A 22,748-nucleotide genomic window follows, 5' to 3' on the forward strand; every position below is an offset into this window, starting at 1 on the left:
TCATAGAGAAGGAAAACAGAATGATTGCCAGGGGCTGGGGTAAGAAGGAATGAGGAGTTAGTGTTTGAATGGGCACAGAGTTTCAGTTAGGGAGGATGAAAAAGTTCTGGAGATGGATGGCGGTGATGGTTGTATCACAATGTGAACATGTTTAACACCACAAAACTGTATACTTAAAAATAAAGTGGTAAATTTGGTATAATTTTTTTTAAAGACAGGAGAATAAAAAGGCAAATCACAAACTGGGAGAAAATTTTGCAAAAAATTTATCTGACAAAGGATTGGTATCCAGATATTTAAAGAACTCTTAAAGCTCAACAGTAAGAAAATAAGTATCCCAACAAAATAATGGGCAAAAGATCTGAACAGATATTTTTATCAAAGAAGATATATGGAAGGGAAATAAGCACATGAAAGATGCTGCAAACTATTATCATTAGGGAAATAAAAAGTAAAACATAAAATACCAGAATATGCCCACTAAAGTGACTAAAAGGAAAAGATCAGCTATACCAAGTGCTGTCGAGGATATGGAACAATCAGTACCCTCACACATTGTTGGTGCAAATACAAAATGGTACAACCACTTTGGAAAATCATTTGACAGTTTCTTAAAAAGTTGAACAAACTCCTACCATATGATCCAGCCATTCCTCTCTTGGCTATTTACCCACAAGAACAGGAAATGTATATCCATACAAAAGGTTGTATATTAATGTTCATAGAAGCTTTATTTGTAGTAGCCAAAAACTGGAAGCAACCAAATGTCTATCAGTAGATGAATGGATAAAACATATTTTGGTATATCCATATAATGGGATACTACTCAGCAACAAAAAGGAATGAACTACTGAAGAACACAACAATATGGATGAATCTCAAAATAATTAAGCTAAGTAAAAGAAGCAAAAGGGAGTATATACTTGTTTTAAAACATAGATTTTATTATTATTCAAATATGATGAGGCCAACAGATCAGGAGATGATTGCCACTGACAAGATAGTTACTCACAGTTCTGAAGAGGAAGGTGCACACCATGCCACACGGGGGCCACATGAGGAAGCACTAGGGTCAGGAGGCCAATGGAACAGGGTGAAAACATTGGCAAGAGTCTTTATGTGGTTTCGGTGGAAGGAATGGGCAAGGCAGGGTAAGTATGTTTAGGACTGGCTAGTTTGAATAATTTCAGTGAGTTTTGCAGCATAGGGATGTCCCTAGTTTCCTGTTACCTGATCTTGAAATGAACAGGGCAGGTGGATAGTAGCAGAGAGGTGTCAAAGTCCTGTGAGAACCACATAAAGGAGGCAGCTAGAGTAGTATTGAGTTATTCACTGTCTCTAGGAATTGGTTAGTCCTGTCAAAGGATCAGAAACACATGATTTCACTTGTATAAAACTCTAGAAAATACAATCTAATGATTTCACTGGTATAAAACTCTAGAAAATACAATCTAATCTATAGTGGCAGAAAATAGATCAATGGTTGCTTGGAGAAGGAAGGAATGGGCAGGGGCAAAAGGCAGATATTATAAAAGGCACAACGAAACTCTGAGGAGAGATGATATGTTCACTCTTTTGTTGTGGTGATTCCCTGCTGTATACATGCGTCAAAACTTAATAAATTTTACACTTTAAATGAGTACAGGTTATTGTTATGTCAATTATAAAGTTCTTTAAGAATTATAGGAATAATCAACGAAAAGAAATACAATGAAAAGAATTTCATTTTTATTGTATAACAAAAATGAAACAAAGCCAAAGAATAGTTATTTGATAAATTAACAAACAGGTAAAAAGACACAAGTTAATATTATAAATGAAAAGTGGGAATAATTACAGATGTAGTAGATAAAAAACTGAGATTATTTACAACTACAGGCAAATAAAACTAAGAGAAATGAACGAATTTCTAGAAAAAGAAATTAAAAACTAGCCCAGGAAGAACAAAAGACCTGAATATTCTTTACAATTAAAAAGGTTGACCGAAAGTTCAAATTTGTCCCACATAAAAAACACTGGAACCAGATGGTATTATAGGTGAGAAAACAAGAGTAAATAGTTCCCAGCTCATTCTAAGGAGAGAGCAAAACCAGGCACCAAAACTGGACAAAAACATTACAAAAAAGAAAATCACAGGCTCACTGTTACACAATGATATATATTCAAAAATCCTAACAAAGTATCAACAAATTGAATCTAGCATATAAAAAGATAAATCATGATCTGGTTGAGTTTATAAAAGATATACAAGGATGTTTTAACATAAAATCTATAAATATAACTCACCCATATTAAAAAAGCAAGGTCATACTACCATTTCAATTGATGTAGAAAACGTACTAGATAAAAATACATGAATTCAAGATTTTAAAAAATCCTCTAACATGGAAATAGAAGAAACCTTCCTTAACCTGATAAAACAGTCACTATTTTAAAAAAACAACACTGGCCGGGCATGGTGGCTCATGCCTGTAATCCCAGCACTTTGGGAGGCCAAGGCAGGTGGATCACGAGGTCAGGAGATCAAGACTATCCCGGCTAACATGGTGAAACCCCGTCTCTACTAAAAAACACAAAAAAATTAGCCAGGCGTGGTGGTGCGCGCCTGTTGTCCCAGCTACTCGGGACGCTGAGGCAGGAGAATGACGTGATCCCGGGAGACGGAGCTTGCAGTGAGCCGAGATCGTGCCACTGCACTCCAGCCTGGGCGACAGAGCGAGATTCCATCTCAAAACAAACAAACAAAACAAAACAAAAAAACAAAACACTATGCAATTATCTTCAACAGAAACAGAAAACATTCCTTTGAATATTCCTCAGGAATAATCTACTATCACCTCTGTTCAATATTGCACGAAGAGTCTTTGCCTTTGCAATAAAAAAAGAAATTTGGGCAGGCACACTGGCTCATGCCTGTCATCTTAGCACTTTGGGAGGCTGAGATGGGAGGACGGCTTGAGCCCAGGAGTTCGAGACCAGCCTGGGCAACAGAGCAAAACCTTGTCTCTACAAAAAATTTTTTAAAAGAAAAAGAAACTAGAATTATAAAAATTAGAAAGGATATGAATACTTGCAGAAAATCTGATTGTTTACACAGAAAACCTACAAGAATCTAGGCCAGGTGCAGCAACAGAGTGAGACGCCATCTCAAAAAGAAAAAAAGGAAAAGAAAAGAAAACCTACAAGAATCAACAGGTAAGTTATTAGAAATAACAGGGTGACTTTGTCAAGGTGACTGTGTATAGAATTTTTATACGGCTAGCGAAAATAGCCACTGATTTGCACTCAAGAAAGGGTCTGTTAGAACTAATCTAACAGACTAAGCAAGAACTAATCATGCGTAAATGATGATAAGGAATCAAATAGGAAGGAGTGGAAGGTACATAAGAAAGGCAGAAGTGGGAAAAATAGTAGAAAAGTGAGGGAACTGAGGCCGGGCGCGGTGGCTCATGCCTGTAATCCCAGCACTTTGGGAGGCCGATGTGGGCGGATCACAAGGTCAGGAGATCGAGACCATCCTGGCTAACACAGTGAAACCCCTGTCTACTAAAAATACAAAAAATTAGCTGAGTGTGGTGGCGGGCATCTGTAGTCCCAGGTCCTCGGGAGGCTGAGGCAGAAAAATGGCGTGAACCCAGGAGGCGGAGCTTGCAGTGAGCTGAGATAGTGTCACTGCACTCCAGCCTGGGTGACAGAGTGAGATTCCATCTCAAAAAAAAAAACAAAAAAAAGAAAAGTGAGGTAGTTGAAATCTGACATCTTAAAAGATTTCCCTATGAAGTACGCAGCAAGATCAAAGGCTAAGAGAGAAGGAGAGATAGTGGGATATGGTTTTTTAAAGTATTAAGACTAATACTGGTGCTATAGAAAATGGCAGGAAGTGCTGACACTAGGCAGCCCAGCAGCCCTGAGGGCCCAGGTGAGATAAGACCCATTTTTCCAGGATTCTTTTCTGAAAAAATGTTCTAAACACTAATGGTATGGAGAACATACCATTAAGGTTTTGCTAGGTGAATATAATGAAACTATGTGGTTGAGTACTGGGAAGAGAATGGTTGAATTGCTGAAATACAGAGTCTAGCATTGACAGGAAAGGAAGGCAGATACTAGACACGATTAGAGAAAATAAAAAATTTAAGTGGCTAAAACCCCAAAAGTTTAGAACATTTTATAGTGGAAACAACACAGAAGGTAAACTGGAAGGCCCCAAGAAGCTAATTTTACCAGAATTTTTTGGAGCCTATTATAGTTGATGGGCTATAGTCCTTGAAAAATCAATAAATATGACTAACTTTATATACAGTTCCCCTGAGATGTATAGATCTCAGCAAAATGCAAATCCTTTACTATGCACCCCCACCCCAGATTATGCCATAAGCAGCTTGCTAAATAGCCCTTCAAAATTCCATGTTTCCTTTCCTCCTCTACTTCTGTAGAAAAAACTTAAAAAACCATTTCAGTACTTACTAGCTTCCTTTAAAGTTAATTATGCTCTTTGAACATGTGTCCTAAAAAAAAGAAACAAAAACAGTTAATTGTATCTAGGTTATGTGAAGCATTCATCAGCCTCCTATTGACATAAATTATCTATAGGCAAATTTTCTATATAAATAACTTTACCATGAACACTTCTTCAACTTTGGCCTAATAATTTCACAAAAATTAGGCTGCAAGTCACCATATTTATCAGATACTGGGAGGTGATAACTTCTGCGGCTATGACACTAATCAATACTGAAATCTCTTATCTTTCCAGGATGATTGTTCATGTATTCAGTGTTTGCAAAGAGTTCCTGCTGGGCTAAACACAGTCCAGTGTGTACTCTACGAAAGAGTCCATGAGGCACACGTGGGGGAGGGTAGGAAGTTTAATACTTTCACAGTGCCTGTGGAGAGGCTGGCAGTGATGAAAGCCTAGAAAACTCATGAAAGGCCCTTTTATAACCAGATTGAATGTAGAGCACAAAAGCAAAGTCAGATGACCCACTTAAAGCTTTGCCGTTACCGATGAGAATTCATTCACATTCCAGATTAGTCTCTCTCTAGAAAAAGCAAATTTACCTAAGAGTTGGAAAATTAAGATACATGAAGTATAATTCTACTAAGTTCCAATCTTTCCTTCTCAAATATCAGCCTAAGTCCTAGGGTCTGTGGCCAAAGACAAAAAATACAAGGCTCTGAGAAATGTGCTCCTATTTATCTTGGCGTAACAATCTCTGACTGTTGGGCTTTGGGGAAATTTAAGCTCTACAATCCATAGATCAGATCAGAAGTTTAGGCTAGTAATATTATGAGAGGAAATAGTTTCTTAATCTGTTTCTGGAACTTATGTAAAGCAAATAAATGGTAAACCTATTTGTAAGGTAATGGCAGTCCAAGTTCCTTCAAAGCAGAGAACCACTTATTGGTTCATTCATTCAACTAAGTTCCCTGTCTTGTGGCAGGCTGGAGACAGAAAGCAGCTCCTGTCCTGAAGGGGCTTACATCTCAGGTATCTTCTCACTTCCCTTTCTCATGGTAACCAAAACATTTCAGGTTCATCAATGAAATTCTTCATCCAGGAGGCAGATAAAATGGCTTTTCTTCATTTTGATTCATTTACTCTTTCATTTTTTTCCTTTTTTTTTTTTTTTTGAGACGGAGTTTCACTCTTGCTGCCCAGGCTGTAGTGCAACGGCGCCACCTCGGCTCACCACAACCTCCGCCTCCTGAGTTCAAGCAATTCTGCTGCCTCAGCCTCCCGAGTAGCTGGGATTACAGGCATGTGCCACCACGCCCAGCTAATTTTGTATTTTTAGTAGAGACAGGGTTTCTCCATGTTGGTCAGGCTGGTCTCGAACTCCCAACCTCAAGTGATCAGCCTGCCTCGGCCTCCCAGAGTGTTGGGATTACAGGCATGAGCCACCGCACCTGGCAAGGTGGAATATTCTTATCCCATCTTTTCTTCTATAATTAAAAAAGGAATACGAATAAACTTGACATAGTCTCTCTCTTCATGTGCACTCTTCCTTACTTCCCATCCCAATTCCATGTTTGCCCTCTTTTCCTTCCCTCCGTCTGTTTTGTTTCAAATGAAGAATTAGGTAACTAGTCCAAAACTACAGAGCTAGACCTGGAGCCTAGATTCACTGGTACCCAAATTGCTAATTTTTCTGAAGGTAAATGGGAGAAAAATGGGGGATGGGGGGAAAGCTCATTAATACCTTTCTAAATCAATCTCAGCTGCCCCCCGTACAACTTCCCCTCCCTCCCCCCAGATACTTTTTTGGTTGTCATCTAGTCTTCACACTGGTAACTGCTTCTGCCTGGCAGTTTCTGTTCTAAGTCCTCTTAGTTTTTAGCTTAAACAAAACCTATCTCCACTAATTATGGTAGACCCATTCTTAACCCCTGCCTACTCCAAATATTCACAACCATAGTAGCCTACTCACTGCTTTCACAAAACTTATTAATTACATATCTATATAAATATCAGTATCTATATAAATCTATCTATCTATCTATCTATCTATCTATCTATCTTTTTTTTTTTTTGAGATGGAGCCTCGCTCTGTTGCCCAGGCTGGAGTGCAGTGGCACGATCTCGGCTCACTGCAACCTCTGCCTCCCGGCTTCAAGCAATTCTCCTGCCTTAGCCTCCTGGGTAGCTGGGATTACAGGTGTGTGCCACCATGCCCAGCTAATTTTTGTTATTTTTAGTAGAGACAGGGTTTCACCATATTGGTCAGGCTGCTCTCAAACTCCTGACCTTGTGATCCACCCACCTCGGCCTCCCAAAGTGCTGGGATTACAGTCGTGAGCCACCACGCCTGGCCAAAATATATATTTTTTGAGACGGAGTCTCACTCTGTCACCCAGGATGGATTACAGTGGCACGATCTGAGCTCACTGCAACTTCCACCTTCTAGGTTCAAGTGATTGTCATACCTCAGCCTCCCGAGTAGCTGGGATTACAGGCACCTGCCACCATGTCTGGCTAATTTTTTTATTTTTAGTATAGACAGGGTTTCACCATGTTGGGCAGGCTTGTCTCAAACTCCTGACCTCAAGTGATCCACCTGCCCTGGCTTCCCATAGTGTTGGGATTACAGGCATGAGCCACTGTGCCCGGCCTGTAATATATATAGACGTATATACTTACCTGTGAATTATAATCAAGCTCCGTGCTCCATACAGACCAAAGAGAGGTCTGCTCTGCTCACAAGACCTACCCAACATCTAGCAACATAACAGGTATATTAGGTAGTGAACTGAAGTTGACCACCCCTGTAGGGACTACAGCCCTGCTTAAAAGCAAATCAGTCCCTGAAATTGAATTAAAGTGATTGAAGATTCCTAGGCAAAGTTAGTAACAAATGTAAATACTCTCTTCAAAAATGTATCATAGGTCTCAGATTATTTTTACAAATAATTTTAAAATTACAGTGTCTAGTCCATGAAAAGGTAACATGAGAATCAGTAAAAAACAAACAATAAGAACAGTCCCGCAGCATTAAGAATCTTATACCAAATTAAATACGGTATAAAATGTAACAGTAGATCTGAAAAAAAGATCTTAATGGATAAATTTAAGAACAGAAAAAATATAGCTGAAGAGAGAATTAGTGAACTGGAAGATAGGTCAAAAGGAAATATCTAGAATGAAATAGAAGCAAAAAGATTTATAAAAAAATATCAAACAGAAGGTAAGAGGTATAAAGGATAAAATGAAATGATCTACCCTACATGTAATTTCAGTTTCAGATAAGCGGAAAAGGAGAAATGGAACAGAAGAAATATGAACAAGAGACGATGGCTGAAAAATCTCCAAAACTGAGGAAAAACATCAAATCACAGATCCAAGAATCCCTAAAACTCCCCCAAAGCAGATAAATAAAAAGGAAATCTGGGTCTAGATACAATGTACTGAAACTCCTGAAAACCAAACAATTATTTAAAAACAATTTTTAAGCACTCAGAAGGAAAAAAGACACTGTGGTAGACTGTTTGCAAAGATGGCTACTAAAATCCCATCCTTGTCAAACACATGCCTTTTACAGTGAGACACTGCCACTCCTATCAACAGGTGAAGTTTATTTTTCCATACCTTTAATTTGAGTTGGCCCTATGACTTGCTTAAACCAATAAAATGCAGAAGTAATAGTGTGTCTTCCAAGTTGACACCTCAAGAGAACTTGCAGCTGTCATTTGGCTCTCTGGGAACACTGCTGTCATAATGTGAGAAGCTTTGGTTCACTTCCTTACATTAAGAGAGAGGCCCAATCAAGTGACATCAACTGCCAGACATGTGCTTGAGACAATCTCAGTCCCAGATGAACCATTAGATAATTACAGCTGCATGAATGACTCCAATCAAGACCAGAAGAGGGGCTGGGCGTGGTGGCTCATGCCTGTAATCCCAGCACTTTGGGAGGCCAAGGCAGGTGGGTCATTTGAGGTCAGGAGTCTGAGAGCAGCCTGGCCAACATGAGGAAACCCTGTCTCTACTAAAAATAAAAAAATTAGCCGTAGTGGTAGTGGTGTGCACCTGTAATCCCAGCTACTCAGGAGGCTGAGACAGGAGAATTGCTTGAGCCTGGGAGGCAGAGGTTGCAGTGAGCCAAAATCGTGCCACTGCACTCCAGCTTGGATGACAGAGTGAGACCCTGACTCAAAAAAAAAAAAAAAAAAACAGCAGACGAACCAAGCAAGCAGTTACCTAGCACTGACTGATATTCACAGAATTGTGAACCAATTTTAGATGGTTGTTGCTTTAAAATATTAAATTTGGGGATATTTTGCTATCCAGCAATACAAAATGGATACAAAAATATTTTCATCAAAGAAAACGGATTAACAGCTGATCATAATACTTAACTATTATTAACTTTTTCTTAAACTTTAGAATTTAAGTTGCAGGATAAGTTAACACTAACCAAGTAATTTACACCCTCTTCTAGAGAAAGGAATAGTGTGTTTTTGGCTACATGCAAGATAGTTCTTTCATGTTAAGCAGAAGTATGACTTTGTTACTGTCTTTATTTGGAGATTAATAATGGTTTAAGGAGATGTGTATGGGTGCCAAGTTGACAAAGGGTAGATTTGTGATTGTTAATTTGGTTGGGCCACAGTGTCCAGATATTTGGTTAAAGGTTATTCTGGATATTTCTGTGAGGGGTGTTTTTGGATGAGATTTACATTTAAATCAGTGGACTTTGAGTACAGCAGATCGCACTCCGTAATGTAGATGGGCTTCACCCATACAACTGAAGGTCTGAATAGCACAAAGGGCTGACCTCCCCCACGCAAGAGGGAATTCTCCAGCAGATTACCCAAACCTGAACTGCAATTCCTTCCTGGGTCTCCAGCCTGCTAGCCTCCCCCACTGTGAGTCAATTCCTTAAAATAAATCTATATATGTATTATATGACTAATATTGAATATAATTAGTATATATTTAATATAATTTCAGTAGTACCCCCTTATCTGGGGGGGATATGTTCCAAGACCCCCAGCAGAAGATGGTACTGAACCCTATATAAACTATATTTCTTTCCACCCCCAGCAGAAGATGGTACTGAACCCTATATAAACTATATTTCTTTCCTATACATACATACCTATGGTAAAATTTAATTTAGAAATTAGGCACAGTAAGAGATTAACAGCAACAACTAATAATAAAATAGAATAACTGTAACAATAAGCCACTACTACTCTTGCACTTTGGGCCATTATTAAGTAAAATAAAGGTTGCTTGAACATAACCACTGCAGTATTGCTACAGTTGATCTGATAACCTAGATGGCTAAGTGACTAATGGGTGGATAGTGCCTAGAGCATGGATACATCAGACAAAGAGATGATTCATGTCCTGGGTTGGATGGAGCAGGACAGGTGCAAGGTTTCATCATGCTACTTAGAATGGTACACAAAACTTATGAATTGTTTATTGCTGAATTTTCCATTTAATATTTTCAGACTGTTGTTAGCTGTGGGTAATTGAAACTGCGGATAAGGAAAGAATGAAACTACAGATAAGAATATATATATTATATAAAATATATCTTTATAATAATATAAAATATAAAATACATTTTTAAAATAATATAAAATATGTATAAAATATAATACAAAAGATACATTATATAAATATAAAAGCATATATATATACAAAATAAGCTAGGCGCAGTGGTGCATGCCTGTAGTCTCAGCCACTTGGAAGGCTGCGACAGGAGTACTGCTTAAGCCCAAGTATTCGAGGCTGCAGTGGGCTATGATCACATTACTATATTCCAGTGTGAGTGACAAAGCAAGACCCTGTCTCTGAAAAATAAACAAAAATTTAAAAACAAAACAAAATAAAATAAAATACACCTAAAACCTATTGATTCTGTTTCTCTGGAGAACCCTAACTAATACAGATGGAAGCCAGAAGACAAAGAAAAGAATATTTTCAAAAGGGCAAAAAAAAAAATTGCCACCAAAAAATATTATTATACCCTGTAAAATTATCTTTTAAGAACCTAAAGGGTAAAAAAAAAAATTTTTTTTTTTTTTTTTGAGATGAGTCTCACTCTGTAGGCCAGGCTGGAGTGCAGTGGTGCAATCTCGGTTCACTGCAACCTCCATCTCCTGGATTAAAGCAATTCTCCTGCCTCAGCCTCCTGGGTAGCTGGAATTACAGGTGCCCATCACCAGGCCTGGCTAATGTTTATATATTTAGTAGAGACAGGGTTTCACTAAGCTGGCCAGGCTGGTCTTTAACTCCTGACCTCAAGTGACCCACCAGCCTCCGCCTCCCAAAGCGCTGGGATTACAGGGCTCACAAGGGTGATTTTTCTTTGTCCTATGAGCATTAAGAAGCCTTTAAAGAACAGAAGCATGACAGTGATCTACCTGCCCTACATTATGGAATGAACACTTTATTTAGCTGGGTGTAGAGAACATAGCACTGGATGTGGGCAGTGCAGTTAGAAGTCACTGGTGGAGACGCAAAAGTGTTACAAGTAAGGAGCTATTCAGGAGGTAAACTGCACTGGGCTTGATAATAGATTTGCTCATGGGATGATAGGGAGTGTTGAATGCTACTCCTCTTTGGTTTCTGATTTACCTAACAGATCCCATCTAGTGAGTCAGATAAGACAGGAAAAAAGGCTGGGTGCAGTGGCCCATGCCTGTAATCCCAGTACTTTGGGAGGCCGAGGCGGGTGGATGACCTGAAGTCAGGAGTTTGAGACCAGCCTGCCCAACATGGTGAAACCTGTCTCTACTAAAAATACAAGTTAGCCTGGCATGGTAGTGGGTGCCTATAATCCCAGCTACTTGGGAGGCTGAGGCAGAAGAATCACTTGAACCCGGGCGGCAGAGGTTGCAGTGAGCCGAGATCGAGCCACTGCACACCAGCCGGAAAATGACATGGTGCATGACTGTGGGACTGGGGCTGCAGAGGGAGGTGCCCAGCTGCAGGGCAGGAGGGAGGGAGGGAGAGAGGGGCTCTGACCCAGGATCCACCAAGAGACTCTGAACCTTTCCAGGGAACCACTAAGGCCACACTTTCAACCATGACACAAAGCCGCTGGACACTTGGACCCTGTCCCACAGGCCACCTTCTTTAGTTAGTGACGGTCGTCATTCCCCTGATCAAGCTAAAAACATGTCTTATCCATATTTGTTTGCCATAAATATTTCTGTGACTGAATGAATATATCAAATTCAGCTCTAAGGGATGAAAGAAAAAGCCTAGTGCTCATGTTCCATAGCCAGGGTCTAGCACTTCATCCAAAACAGTCACTCTTTAGAAATTCTTTATCATTTCATAAAGTGAATAAATGCTATCCCTACATTTCTGACACCGCGTCCTCAACGTCACACACTTTGGCTAGCTCATCAATTCCTTCTCTGACGACCGTGCTGTCAACATCAAAACACACAGCATCTGCTGAGTAGAACAGCTTCCTCAGCTCTGAGTGGGAGACCATCCTTGGAAGAATTTTCCTTCTACAAGAAAAAAAGATAAATGTATTTAAAGACATCAAATAAAATTATGAAAAGATCCCACCTTGTCTACTGAGCCAACGTAACTTGTGTCAAAGTCAGTGCAGGCCACATAAGAGTGTACTCATGGATTCATTCATTTCTTTTTCCTTTCCTTTTTTTTTTTTTACTTCCCACACTACACCAATTTCTTTTTTCTTTTGATGGAGTCTTACTTTGCTGCCCAGGCTGGAGGGCAGTGGTACAATCTTGGCTTACTGCAACCTCTACCTCCCATGTTCAAGTCATTCTCGTGCCTCAGCCTCCTGAGTAGCTGGGATTACAGGCAAGTGCCACCACACCCAGCTAATTTTTTTTTTTTAATTTTTAGTAGAGATGGGTTTTCACCATGTTGGCCAGGCTGGTCTTGAACTCCTGACCTTAGGTAATCCACCTGCCTCGGCCTCCCAAAGTATTGGGATTACAGGCATGAGCCACCATACCTGGCTGGTACCAACTTTTAAATATATGTGATGTTGAGGCCGGGCGCAGTGGCTCACGTCTGTAATCCCAGGATTTTGGGAGGCTGAGGTAGGTGGATCACCTGAGGTCAGGAGTTCGAGACCAGCCTAGCCAACATGGCGAAACCTTGTCTCTACTAAAAATACAAAAATTAGCCTGGCGTGGTGATGGGCACCTGAAATCCCAGCTACTCTGGAGGCTGAGGCAGGAGAATTGCTTGAACCCGGGAGGTGGAGCTTGCAGTGAGCCGAGATCATGCCACTACACTCCAGCCTGGGTGACAGAGTGAGACTCCAAAAAATAAAATAAAATAAATAAATTTTTTAAAATAATAAAATTAAAAAATAAAAATAAATAAACCACCCAGAGGGTGCTCTAAAGCAATAGCTAGATGCTCTCAGAAGGATGTGCCCCTCAACACTGGTGCTGAAATAGACCCGGAGCAGGGGCTCCTCTTACGTTATGCCGGGGGTCAGGTGTGGAAGGTGTTCTGCTATGAGTCTCTGCACCTGCTCCCTGGAGGGCTGGATGAGGGCTAAACGCTCCATGAGAGCAGCTTTGAAAGACACTGTCCCGCCCATGGCTCGCCGTGTCCTAGGAGGGAGACCCAACAGTCAGGCCAGCCAGGTCCGATGTCCTCAAGGTTAATATGCCTTACTGCCCCAGGTCTGCACAACATCCACCAACAGGAAGATGCTACCAAGAGCCCCACTGTGCAACAGACAGGCTTTGCTGCTATGAGAGCAAGGCCTTGGAATAAACTTTTGAAGGTTTGTTTGAAAATAACATTAATAGGCCGGGTGCAGTGACTCATGCCTATAATTCCAAAACATTGGAAAGCTGAGGTGGGCAGATCACCTGAAGCCAAGAGTTCGAGACCAGCTTGGCCAACATGGCAAAACCCTATCTCTACTAAAAAAATGCAAAAATTAGCCAAGCATGGTGGTGCACGCCTATAATCCCAGCTACTTGGGAGGCTGAGGCAGGAGAATTGCTGGAACCTGGGAGGCAGAGGTATCAGTGAGCTGAGATCGCACCACTGCACCCCAGCCTGGACAACAGAGTAAGAATCCATCTCAAAAAAAAAAAAAATGTCACACAGCCTAGCCATAGGGAGTTTTCTTGAAAGCTGTAAGCTGTCACAAATCAAGAAAGAGACCAAAGGCTAAATGTTCTTCCACGAAAGGCAGGTGAAAATGAAATGTTGGTTGGGCGTGATGGCTCATGCCTGTAATCCCAGCACTTTGGGAGGCTGAGGTGGATGGATCACCTGATGTCAGGAGTTCGAGACCAGCCTGGCCAACATGGTGAAACCCCGTCTCTACTAAAACAAACAAACAAACAAAAATTAGCCAGGCGTGGTGGTGTGTGTCTGTAATCCCAGCTACCCAGAAGGCTGAGGCAGGAGAATCGCTGGAACACAGGAGGCAGAGGCTACAGTGAGCTGAGATCGTGCCACTTCACTCCAGCCTGGGTGATAGAGCAAGACTCCATCTCAAAAAAAAAAATATATATATATATATATTTGATGTTGAACCAATATTCAATATTTTTTACCTAATTGTAGCAGGAAAACAAGCAATAAAGTGGAGAAGTGCATAAGGCTTTACGGGCACACAGGAAAAATGTTTAGCCTTATCTATGAAACAGGGCTTCAGCCTGGGCACAGTGGCTCATGCCTGTAATCCTAGCACTTTGGGAGGCTAAAGCAGGAGAATTGCTTGAGGCCAGGAGTTCAAGACCAGCCTGGGCAACACAGAGATACCAAGTCTCTACTAAAAATACAATACAAAAAAATTAGCTGGACATGGTGGTACACGCCTGTAATCCCAGCTACTCAGGAGGTGGAGGCAGAAGAATCACTTGAACCCGGGACGTGGAGACTGCAGTGAGCTGAGATCTTGCCCCTGTACTCCAGCCTGGGTGACAGAGCAAGACCCTGATTCTAACTAAAAGAAAAAAAAGAAAGAAGCCTTCAACGAGGCACAGGTATTTGAGTTGAATCTGACAGGTAAGTGGCCCTCTGAGTGGGTTGTCAAAGGGCAGGGCATCGATTTGGCATGTGCTGGGAGGAGAGGAAGGGAGGTAGAGACAAGGAGAGAGGCTTGTGATGGCAGAGGGAGGAGCATGAGCAAAGGCAAGGAGGAGGAAGCAGATGACCTGCTGGAAGCTACCCTGTGGCTTGGCCCAGGGGCCTAGCAGTGCATCAGGAGTTCAGACTAAGTGGGTCCTAGGGCCAGGCTAAGGAGTTTAGACTTTAACTTGCAGATACCGGGAAAGGCTTTAAGCCTTAGAAGAAAGGTCAGAGCTAACTATAACGGCTTAACATACACAACGTTGCCAATGTAGAGGTGCTAGTTGAAGACATGGTCTGATTAAAGTCCAGGGAGAGGCCAGGCTCAGTGACTCACACGTGTAATCCCAGCACCCTGGGAGGCTGAGGCGGGAGGATCAATGGAGGCCAGGAGTTCAAGACTAGCCTGGCCAACATGGCAAAACCCCAACTCTACTAAAAATACAAACATTAGCCAGGCAGGGTGGTGTACACCTGCAGTCCCAGCTACTTGAGAGGCTGAGACAGGAAGAGTTGCTTGAACCTGGGAGGCAGAGACCGCAGTGAGCCAAGATCATGCCACTGCACTCCAGCATGGGTGACAGAGCCAGACCCTGTCTCAAGAAAATAAAAAGTAACAAAAATAAAGTCCATGGAGAATAGAGAGAGGGAGAAGAAAAGAGCACTAAGGACAGAGCCTACAGGACCACCACCTTTGCGTCTTGACTTGAGCTTGGGAAGGAGAACGAAAATGGTGAAGTTACAGGAAGAAACTCTGGGAGGCACACTGCTGCACAAGCTGCAGAGGACAGGGATTCAAAATGAATTTTGTGTGTGTGTGTGTGTGAGAGACAAGTTCCACTCTGTCACTGTCATAGCTGGAGTGCAGTGGTGCCATCATAGCTCACTGCAGCCTCAAACTCCTGGGCTCAAGTGATCCTTCCATCTTGGCCTCTAGAGTAGCTGGGACTACAGGTGTGAGCCACCATGCCTGGCTGATTTTTACATTTTAAACAGCTGAAAAAAAAATCAATAGAAGAACAGTATTTTTGACATGTAAAAATTAATGAAATTCAAATTTCAGGCTGAGTGCAGTGGTGCAGTGGCTCACACCTTTAATCCTAGCACTTTGGGAGGCTGAGGTTGGAGGTTTACTTGAAGCCAGGAGTTCAAAACATCAATCTGGGCAATATAGCAAGACACCATCTCTACAAAAGTATTTTTAAAATTAGCCAGGTGTGGTGGCATGCGCCCATAAATCTAGCTACTCAGGAGACTGAGGTAGAAGGATTGCTTGAGCACAGGAGTTTGAGGCTGCAGTGAGCTACGACCATGACACTGCACTGCAGCCTGGGTGACAGAGTGAGACCCTGTCTCAAAAGTAATAATAATAATAAATAAAAATGAAATGCAAATTTCAGTGTCTATTAATAATTTTTTTTTTTTTAAGGAGTCTCGCTCTGTCACCCAGGCTGGAGTACAGCGGCACAATCTTGACTCACTGCAACCTCTGCCTCCCAGGTTGAAGCAATTCTCCTGCTTCAGCCTCCCGAGTAGCTGGGATTACAGGTGCCCACCACCACGCCCAGTTAATTTTTGTATTTTTAGTAGAGATGGGGTTTCACCATGTTCACCAGGCTGATCTCCAACTCCTAACCTCAATTGATCCACCCTCCTGGACCTCCCAAAGTGCTGGGATTACAGGTGTGAGCCACTGTATCCCACCAGAGCCACCACACCCAGCCAATTAACATAATGCCTTTATTACACAATTCATGCCCTTCATGATCTGGCTCCTATGCCTATGTATTTTACCAACCTCATTCCCCACAAATACACAAACACACACACACATTTTTACACACACACATTACTCACACACACACATTTTTTTTTTTTTGAGTTAGGGCCTCACTCTGTCATCAAGGCTGGAGTGCAGTGGCACAATCTCAGCTCACTGCAACCTCTGCCTCCCTGGCTCAAGCGATCCTCCCACTTCAGCATCCTGAGCAGTTGGGACTACAGCCATGCACCACGATGCCAGGCTAATTTTTGTATTTTTAGTAGAGATGGTGTTTTGCCATACTGCCCAGGCTGGTCTTGAACTTTTGAGCTAAAATGGTCCATGCTCCTCGGCCTCCCAAAGTGCTGGGACTACAGGCGTGAGCAACTGTGTCTGGCCACACACACAATTCATGGCTCAAGGAATACGAAGAACTTATTTCTTTTTTTTTTTTTTTTTTGAGATGGAGTCTTGCTTTGTCACCTAGGCTGGAGTGTAGAGCAGTGGCGCCATCTTGGCTCACTGCAACCTCCCTTGTCCTTGGTTTAAGCAATTCTCCTCCCTCAGCATCCTGAGTAGCTGGGGACTACAGGTGTGTGCCATCACGTCCTGCTAATTTTTGTATTTTTAGTAGAGACGGGGTTTTACTGTGTTAGCCAGGCTGGTCTGCAACTTCTGACCTCAGGTGATCCACCCGCCTCGGCCTCCCAAATTGCTGGGATTACTGGAGTGAGCCACTGTGCCCAGTCGGACGTGATTCTTAGGCATGTCATATGTGGGGGTTTTTTTGTGTTTTTTTTTTTTGAGACAGAGTCTTGCTCTGTTACCCAGGCTGGAGTACAGTGGTGTGATCTCGGCTCACTGCAGCCTCCGCCTCTTGGGTTCAAGCGATTCTCCTGCCTCAGCCTCCTGAGTACCTGGGATTACAGGCCCCCACCACCACGCCCAGCTAATTTTTGTATTTTTAGTAGAGATGGGGTTTCACCATGTTGGTCAGGCTGGTCTCAAACTCCTGACCTCAGGCGATCCACCCACCTCGGCCTCCCAAAGTGCTGCGATTATACGCATGAGCCACTGCGCCTGGCCTATGTCAGGTTTTTATTCATCTACACCCTTTCAAATACTGCTCCTCTTCCTGGAATCACCATATGCCCCATGTCATGAGGAAAGTCCTATTTCTTCATGGTGCAGATCAAGTGACCTCCCCTATACCACATTATTTCCTCCCCATCAACCCAGAAAATCAGTCAATCATTCCGGTTCTTCTAGAATGTGAGCTCCTCCAGGGCAGAGCCCTTGACTAAAAGAATTATCTTCTATCTCTGCACCCAGTACCGAATAGGTGTTAGTTAAATGTTTCATGAGTTAAATATTTTATGAATTAAATAGAGTTGAACCTAAGCAGTTATTAAGAACTCAACAAGGGACTTGGTGCAGTGGCTCACGCTTGTAATCCCAGCAGTTTGGGAGGCTGAGGCAGGAGGATCACTTGAGGTCAGGAGTTCAAGACCAGCCTGGCCAACATGGTGAAACCCCATGTCTACTAAAAATACAAAAATTAGCCGGGCGTGGTGGCAGGCACCCATAATCCCAGCTACTTGGGAGGCTGAGGCGGGAGAATCGCTTGAACTTGGGAGGTGGAGGTTGCAGTGAGCCGAGATAACACCACTGCACTGCAATCCAGCCTGGGTGAAAGAGCGAGACTCTGTCTCAAAAAAAAAAAGAGAACTCAACAAGGGCCGGCATGGTGGCTCATGCCTGTAATCCCAGCTTTTTGGGAGGCCAAGACAGGTGGATTGCTTAAGGCTAGGAGTTCAAGACCAGCCTGGCCAACATGGTGAAACCCTGTCTCTTCAAAAAACAGATAAAAAATAAAAAGAAAAACTAAAAAGAAACCACTCATTTGGCTTTGGTCCAGCAGGAATCAAGCTAATAGATATTACATACCCAGGCAGGCTTGCTGTAAAGGTCTTGAAGTCAGCAGGTCTATTAGCAGAGAAGCAGTGCTTACTGTAGCATAATTCCACTAAGTATGGAGAATGAACCATATGTGAGTGAAGAGGAAGCCACAAACCAGACAAATGGTGTAAGAGGAGCTAAAATGAGGTAAGTGGGACAAACTAAAACACTTTTTAAGAAGGTGTATGAGAAGGCCCAGCGTGGTGGCTCACGCCTATAATCCCAGCACTTTGGGAGGCCAAGGCGGGCGGATCACCTGAGGTCGAGAGTTCGAGACCAGCCTGACCAACATGCAGAAACCCCGTCTCTACTAAAAATACAAAATTAGCTGGGCTTGGTAGCACATGCCTGTAATCCCAGTTACTCAGGAGGCTGAAGCAGGAGAATCGCTTGAACCCAGGAATTGGAGTTTGTGGTGAGCCAAGATCATGCCATTGCACTCCAGCCTGGGCAACAAGAGGGAAACTACGTCTCAAAAAAAAAAAAAAGAAGGTGCATGAGGCAACGCAACATAACTAAGAATGGGCAATGCTCCTGAGAATGACTGATGGGCACCAGAACCTCAAAGCCAGTCCCCAGGGACCCTGACACAAGACCTGAGAGAGGAATGCATGGGCACCATCTTCAAGAGGCTTCCAGTGTTGTTGAGATGATCAGACAAATAATTACTGGCCATCCAGGTACTTTGGCAGGGTGCAGTGGTTCACACCTGTAATCCTAGCACTTTGGGAGGTTGAGATGGGTGGATCACCTGAGGTGAGTTCGAGACCAGCGTGGCCAACATGATGAAACCCCAGCTCTATTAAACGTACAAAAATTAGCCGGGTGCCTGTAATCCCAGCTACTCAGGAGGCTGAGGCAGGAGAATCACTTGAACCCGGGAAGCGGAGGTTGCAGTGAGCCGAGATCGCACCAGTGCACTCCAGCCTGGGCGACAAGAGCAAGGATCCATCTCAAAAAAAAAAAAAAAAAAAGACAAACTGGGTACTTGAACCTCTTTCCAACTGCTGACACTAGCAATAGCTTCAATGAGATTGGCAAGGTGCAGTGGCTCACACTTGTAATAATCCCAGCACTTTGGGAGGGTGAGACAGCAGGATTGCTTGAGCCCAGGAGTTTGAGACCGGCCTGGGGAACATAGTGAGATTCCTTCTCTTAAAAAAAAAAAAAAAAAAATTGGTGGGGCATGGTGGTGCACACCTGTGGTCACAGATGCTCAAGAGCCTGAGGTGGTAGGATGGCTTGAGCCCAGGAGTTCAAGGGTGCAGTGAGCCAAGATCAGGCCACAGCACTCCAGCCTAGGTGACAGATTGAGACCCTGTCTCAAAAAAAAAGCAAGACCATCAGCCTTGAGTTTGAAAGGAAATGTACATTTCCTCCACTAAAAGTGAGAACTGATTTACACATCCCCAGCTGAACACTAGGCCTGATTTACAGCTCAGAATTGTTGACACCTGCCTCCTGAAAAAAACAGAGTATTTTTGGCTTTTTTTTTTAGAGAAAAGGTCTCATTCTGTCATCCACACTGGAGTGCCAATGGTGCAATCATAGCTCCCTGTTTCAACCTCCTGGCTGAAGGGATCCTCCTGCCTCAGCCTCCTGAGTAGCTGAGACTACAGGCATGCACTACCACACCCAGCCAAGTTATTATTATTATTTTTGTAGAGATGAGGTCTCACTATATTACCCAGGCTGGTCTTGAATTCCTGGCCTCAAATGATCCTCCCATCTCAGCCTCCCAAAATGCTGGGATTATAAGCGTGAGCCACCACCATGCTGGCCAAAATAGAATATTAGAGACACACTTTACATTGAATTTACTTGGAAAGCTGATTCTTTTTCCACACCCTCCCTAGGACAGCGAGCTGGATTTTAGGACCTTAACTCTGCGCATGAAATGGTCAGGCCAGGGGAGATGGCCTTCACCCGTTGGGTTACAAGAGTATGAACTTCCTCCCTGCTTGATTGAGCAGCACAGCAAACTCAGCCACAGCTCCTTTTAGCTCTTCCCATCCTGCTCTGTAAAATGCTGTACCTCCTTGTACAGTTCTGATTTCCTCCTTTTTTATTTTTAATTTTTTTTGAGACAGGGTTCCACTCTCGCCCAGGCTGGAGTGCAGTTATGTGATCTCCGCTGACTGCAACCTCTGCCTCCTAAGTTCAAGCAATTCTCCTGCCTCCCGAGTAGCTGGGATTACAGGCGCCTGCCACTGTGCCTAGCTAATTCTTTTGTATTTTTAGTAGAGATGGGGTTTCACTATGTTGGCCAGGCTGGTCTCAAACTCCTGACCTCAAGTGATCTACCTGCCAAAGTGCTGGGATGACAGGTGTGAGCCACCACAACTGGCCAATTCCTCCTCTTTTCATTGTCTCCACCAGGAGTGACTCACAATACATGCATTATTTAATACATTTAATTATTTAATACATTTAACACAATACATTATTTAAAATTCTCTTGGCTATAGGGGAAAAAAATCTGCTAAGTTCAGTTGCTCCAAAGTAAATTGTGTACATCAGAATTCCACACACAGAAAAATCATTGCCAGAGAATAGACTGGATTCTTCATATTTGGCTCTAACAGGGAGGGAGAGGACAGGGCCAGGGGTAAAAGACATCCCGATGGGAAGGTCTATTCTCAGATTCTCAGACACAGCGGCTCCCAGGCCCCATCCAGACCACTGCCTTCTGCAGCTCAGAACAGAACTTCTGCCTGGCTGGCCCCAGCTAGTTCATCTGGGGCAAACAAAGGACCAACTGATTAAAAAAAAAAAAAAAAAGCCACCACTGACAAGGCCTTCTTGCCCCTAGTTCCAAAGTACAAAAGCAAGTTTTCCTGCAGGGCCAGCCTTCGAAGGCCTGATTTTGGATAAGAGGAAAAAAGTTCCTTGCCCAAACAAATGCTTTCCCAACTTTTTAATCTCTGTATCTTTCAAGAGGCTTCTAAGATCACCTTGCTTCCTTCACCTTTTGTTAGGACTGACCCCTTACCTTCACCTGTGTAAGAAAAAATAAAAGCTGGTACAGAGGTTGTGAAGGTCATGCATAGTTGCAAGAACCAAGCTTACTTGCTTTGGTAGTAGGGATAAATTTGTTTAGGCTCCCAGACATTGAAAGAGTACACAGTAGATTCTGAAAAGGTTCTGAATCAGAGGAGAGTCAAAGACGCTCCCTGTAACAAGGGCTGGGGTCCCCAGCCCATGCAATTATACTATATTTTATTTTATCTTTTATTTTGAGATGGAGTCTTGCTCTGTCACCCAGGCTGGAGTGCAGTGGTACGATCTCGGCTCACTGCAATCTCTGCCTCCCGGGTTCAAGCAATTCTCATGCCTCAGCCTCCCGAATAGCTGGGATCAGAAGCGTGCACCACCACATCTGGCTAATTTTTGTACTTTTAGTAGAGACGGGGTTTTGCCATGTTGGCTAGGCTGGTCTCGAACTCCTGACCTCAGGTGATCTGCCCACCTCAGCCTCCCAAAATGCTGGCATTACAGGTGTGAGCCACCACGCCTGGCCTTATGCTATATTTTATGATTAAAAATAAAAAAGCCAGCAGAGTCATGAAAAAGAATGAAATCACATCCTTTGCTGCAACACAAATGTAACTGGAGGCCGTTATCCTAAGTGAATTAGCACAGGAACAGAAAACTAAATACCACATGTTCTCATTTATAAGTGGGAGCTAAACGCTGGGTACATACACATGGATACAAAGACGAGAAAAACACACACTGATGGGCAGGTGCGGTGGCTCACACCTGTAATCCCAGCACTTTGGGAGGCCGAGGTGGGCGAATCACCTGAGATCAGGAGTTCAAGACCAGTCTGGACAACATGGCGAAACCCTGTCTCTACTAAAATTACAAAAATTAGCGGGGCATGGTGGCGGGCGCCTGTAATCCCAGCTACTCAGGAGGCTGAGGCAGGAGAATCACTTGAACCTGGGAGGCGGAGGTTGCAGTGAGCCGAGATCACACCATTGTGCTCTAGCCTGGGTGACAGAGCAAGACCCCACGCGAAAAAACAAAACAAAACAAAACAAAAAAAAACAGATACTGAGGACTACAAGAAGGCAGAGGAAGGACGGCAAGGACTGAGAAACTACCTACTGGGTACTGTGCTCAAACCCTGGGTGATGGGATCAGTCGTACCCCAAACCTCAGCATCATGTGATATACCCATGTAACAAACGTGCAAATGTACTCCTCGAAGCTAAAATAAAAGTTGAAATGATATGTAATATAACCAGCTATTCTGGGAAGCTGGGATCTTCTGCATGCCACATAATTGACATCAATTTTTAAAATTCATGAGGAGGAGTAAACTGCTGGCCGGGTACGGTGGCTCACGCCTGTAATCCCACCACTTTGGAAGGCCAAGGCCTGTGGATCACCTGAGGTTGGGAGTTCAAGTCCAGTCTGGCCAGCATGGCAAAACCCTGTCTCTACTAAACATACAAAAATTAGCCAGGT

The 22,748-nt window shown here is 43.1% G+C and overlaps 1 protein-coding gene across 2 annotated transcripts in view; it reads right to left on the minus strand.

Annotated features, from left to right (window-relative positions):
* The window catches only part of LOC129040461 (phosphoserine phosphatase-like), a 50,941-nt gene that overhangs the window by 22,488 nt on the left and 5,705 nt on the right, over positions 1–22,748 (minus strand). The window contains exons 3-7 of one of the 2 annotated variants that reach the window (XM_063667304.1): positions 18,261–18,339; positions 12,937–13,071; positions 11,824–11,979; positions 4,468–4,508; positions 3,576–3,708 (exon numbers count right to left, since the gene is read on the minus strand). In XM_063667304.1, coding sequence (XP_063523374.1) covers positions 4,487–4,508; positions 11,824–11,979; positions 12,937–13,071; positions 18,261–18,339 — 392 coding nt within the window. In that variant the 3' untranslated portion in view covers positions 3,576–3,708; positions 4,468–4,486. Of the gene's footprint in view, positions 1–3,575; positions 3,709–4,467; positions 4,509–11,823; positions 11,980–12,936; positions 13,072–18,260; positions 18,340–22,748 lie in introns of those variants that run through there. The other variant, XR_008503642.1, reaches the window with a different exon arrangement.

The sequence above is a fragment of the Pongo pygmaeus genome, chromosome 6, assembly GCF_028885625.2.
Source record: "Pongo pygmaeus isolate AG05252 chromosome 6, NHGRI_mPonPyg2-v2.0_pri, whole genome shotgun sequence".
In the NCBI taxonomy this organism is placed as follows: Eukaryota; Metazoa; Chordata; class Mammalia; order Primates; family Hominidae; genus Pongo; species Pongo pygmaeus.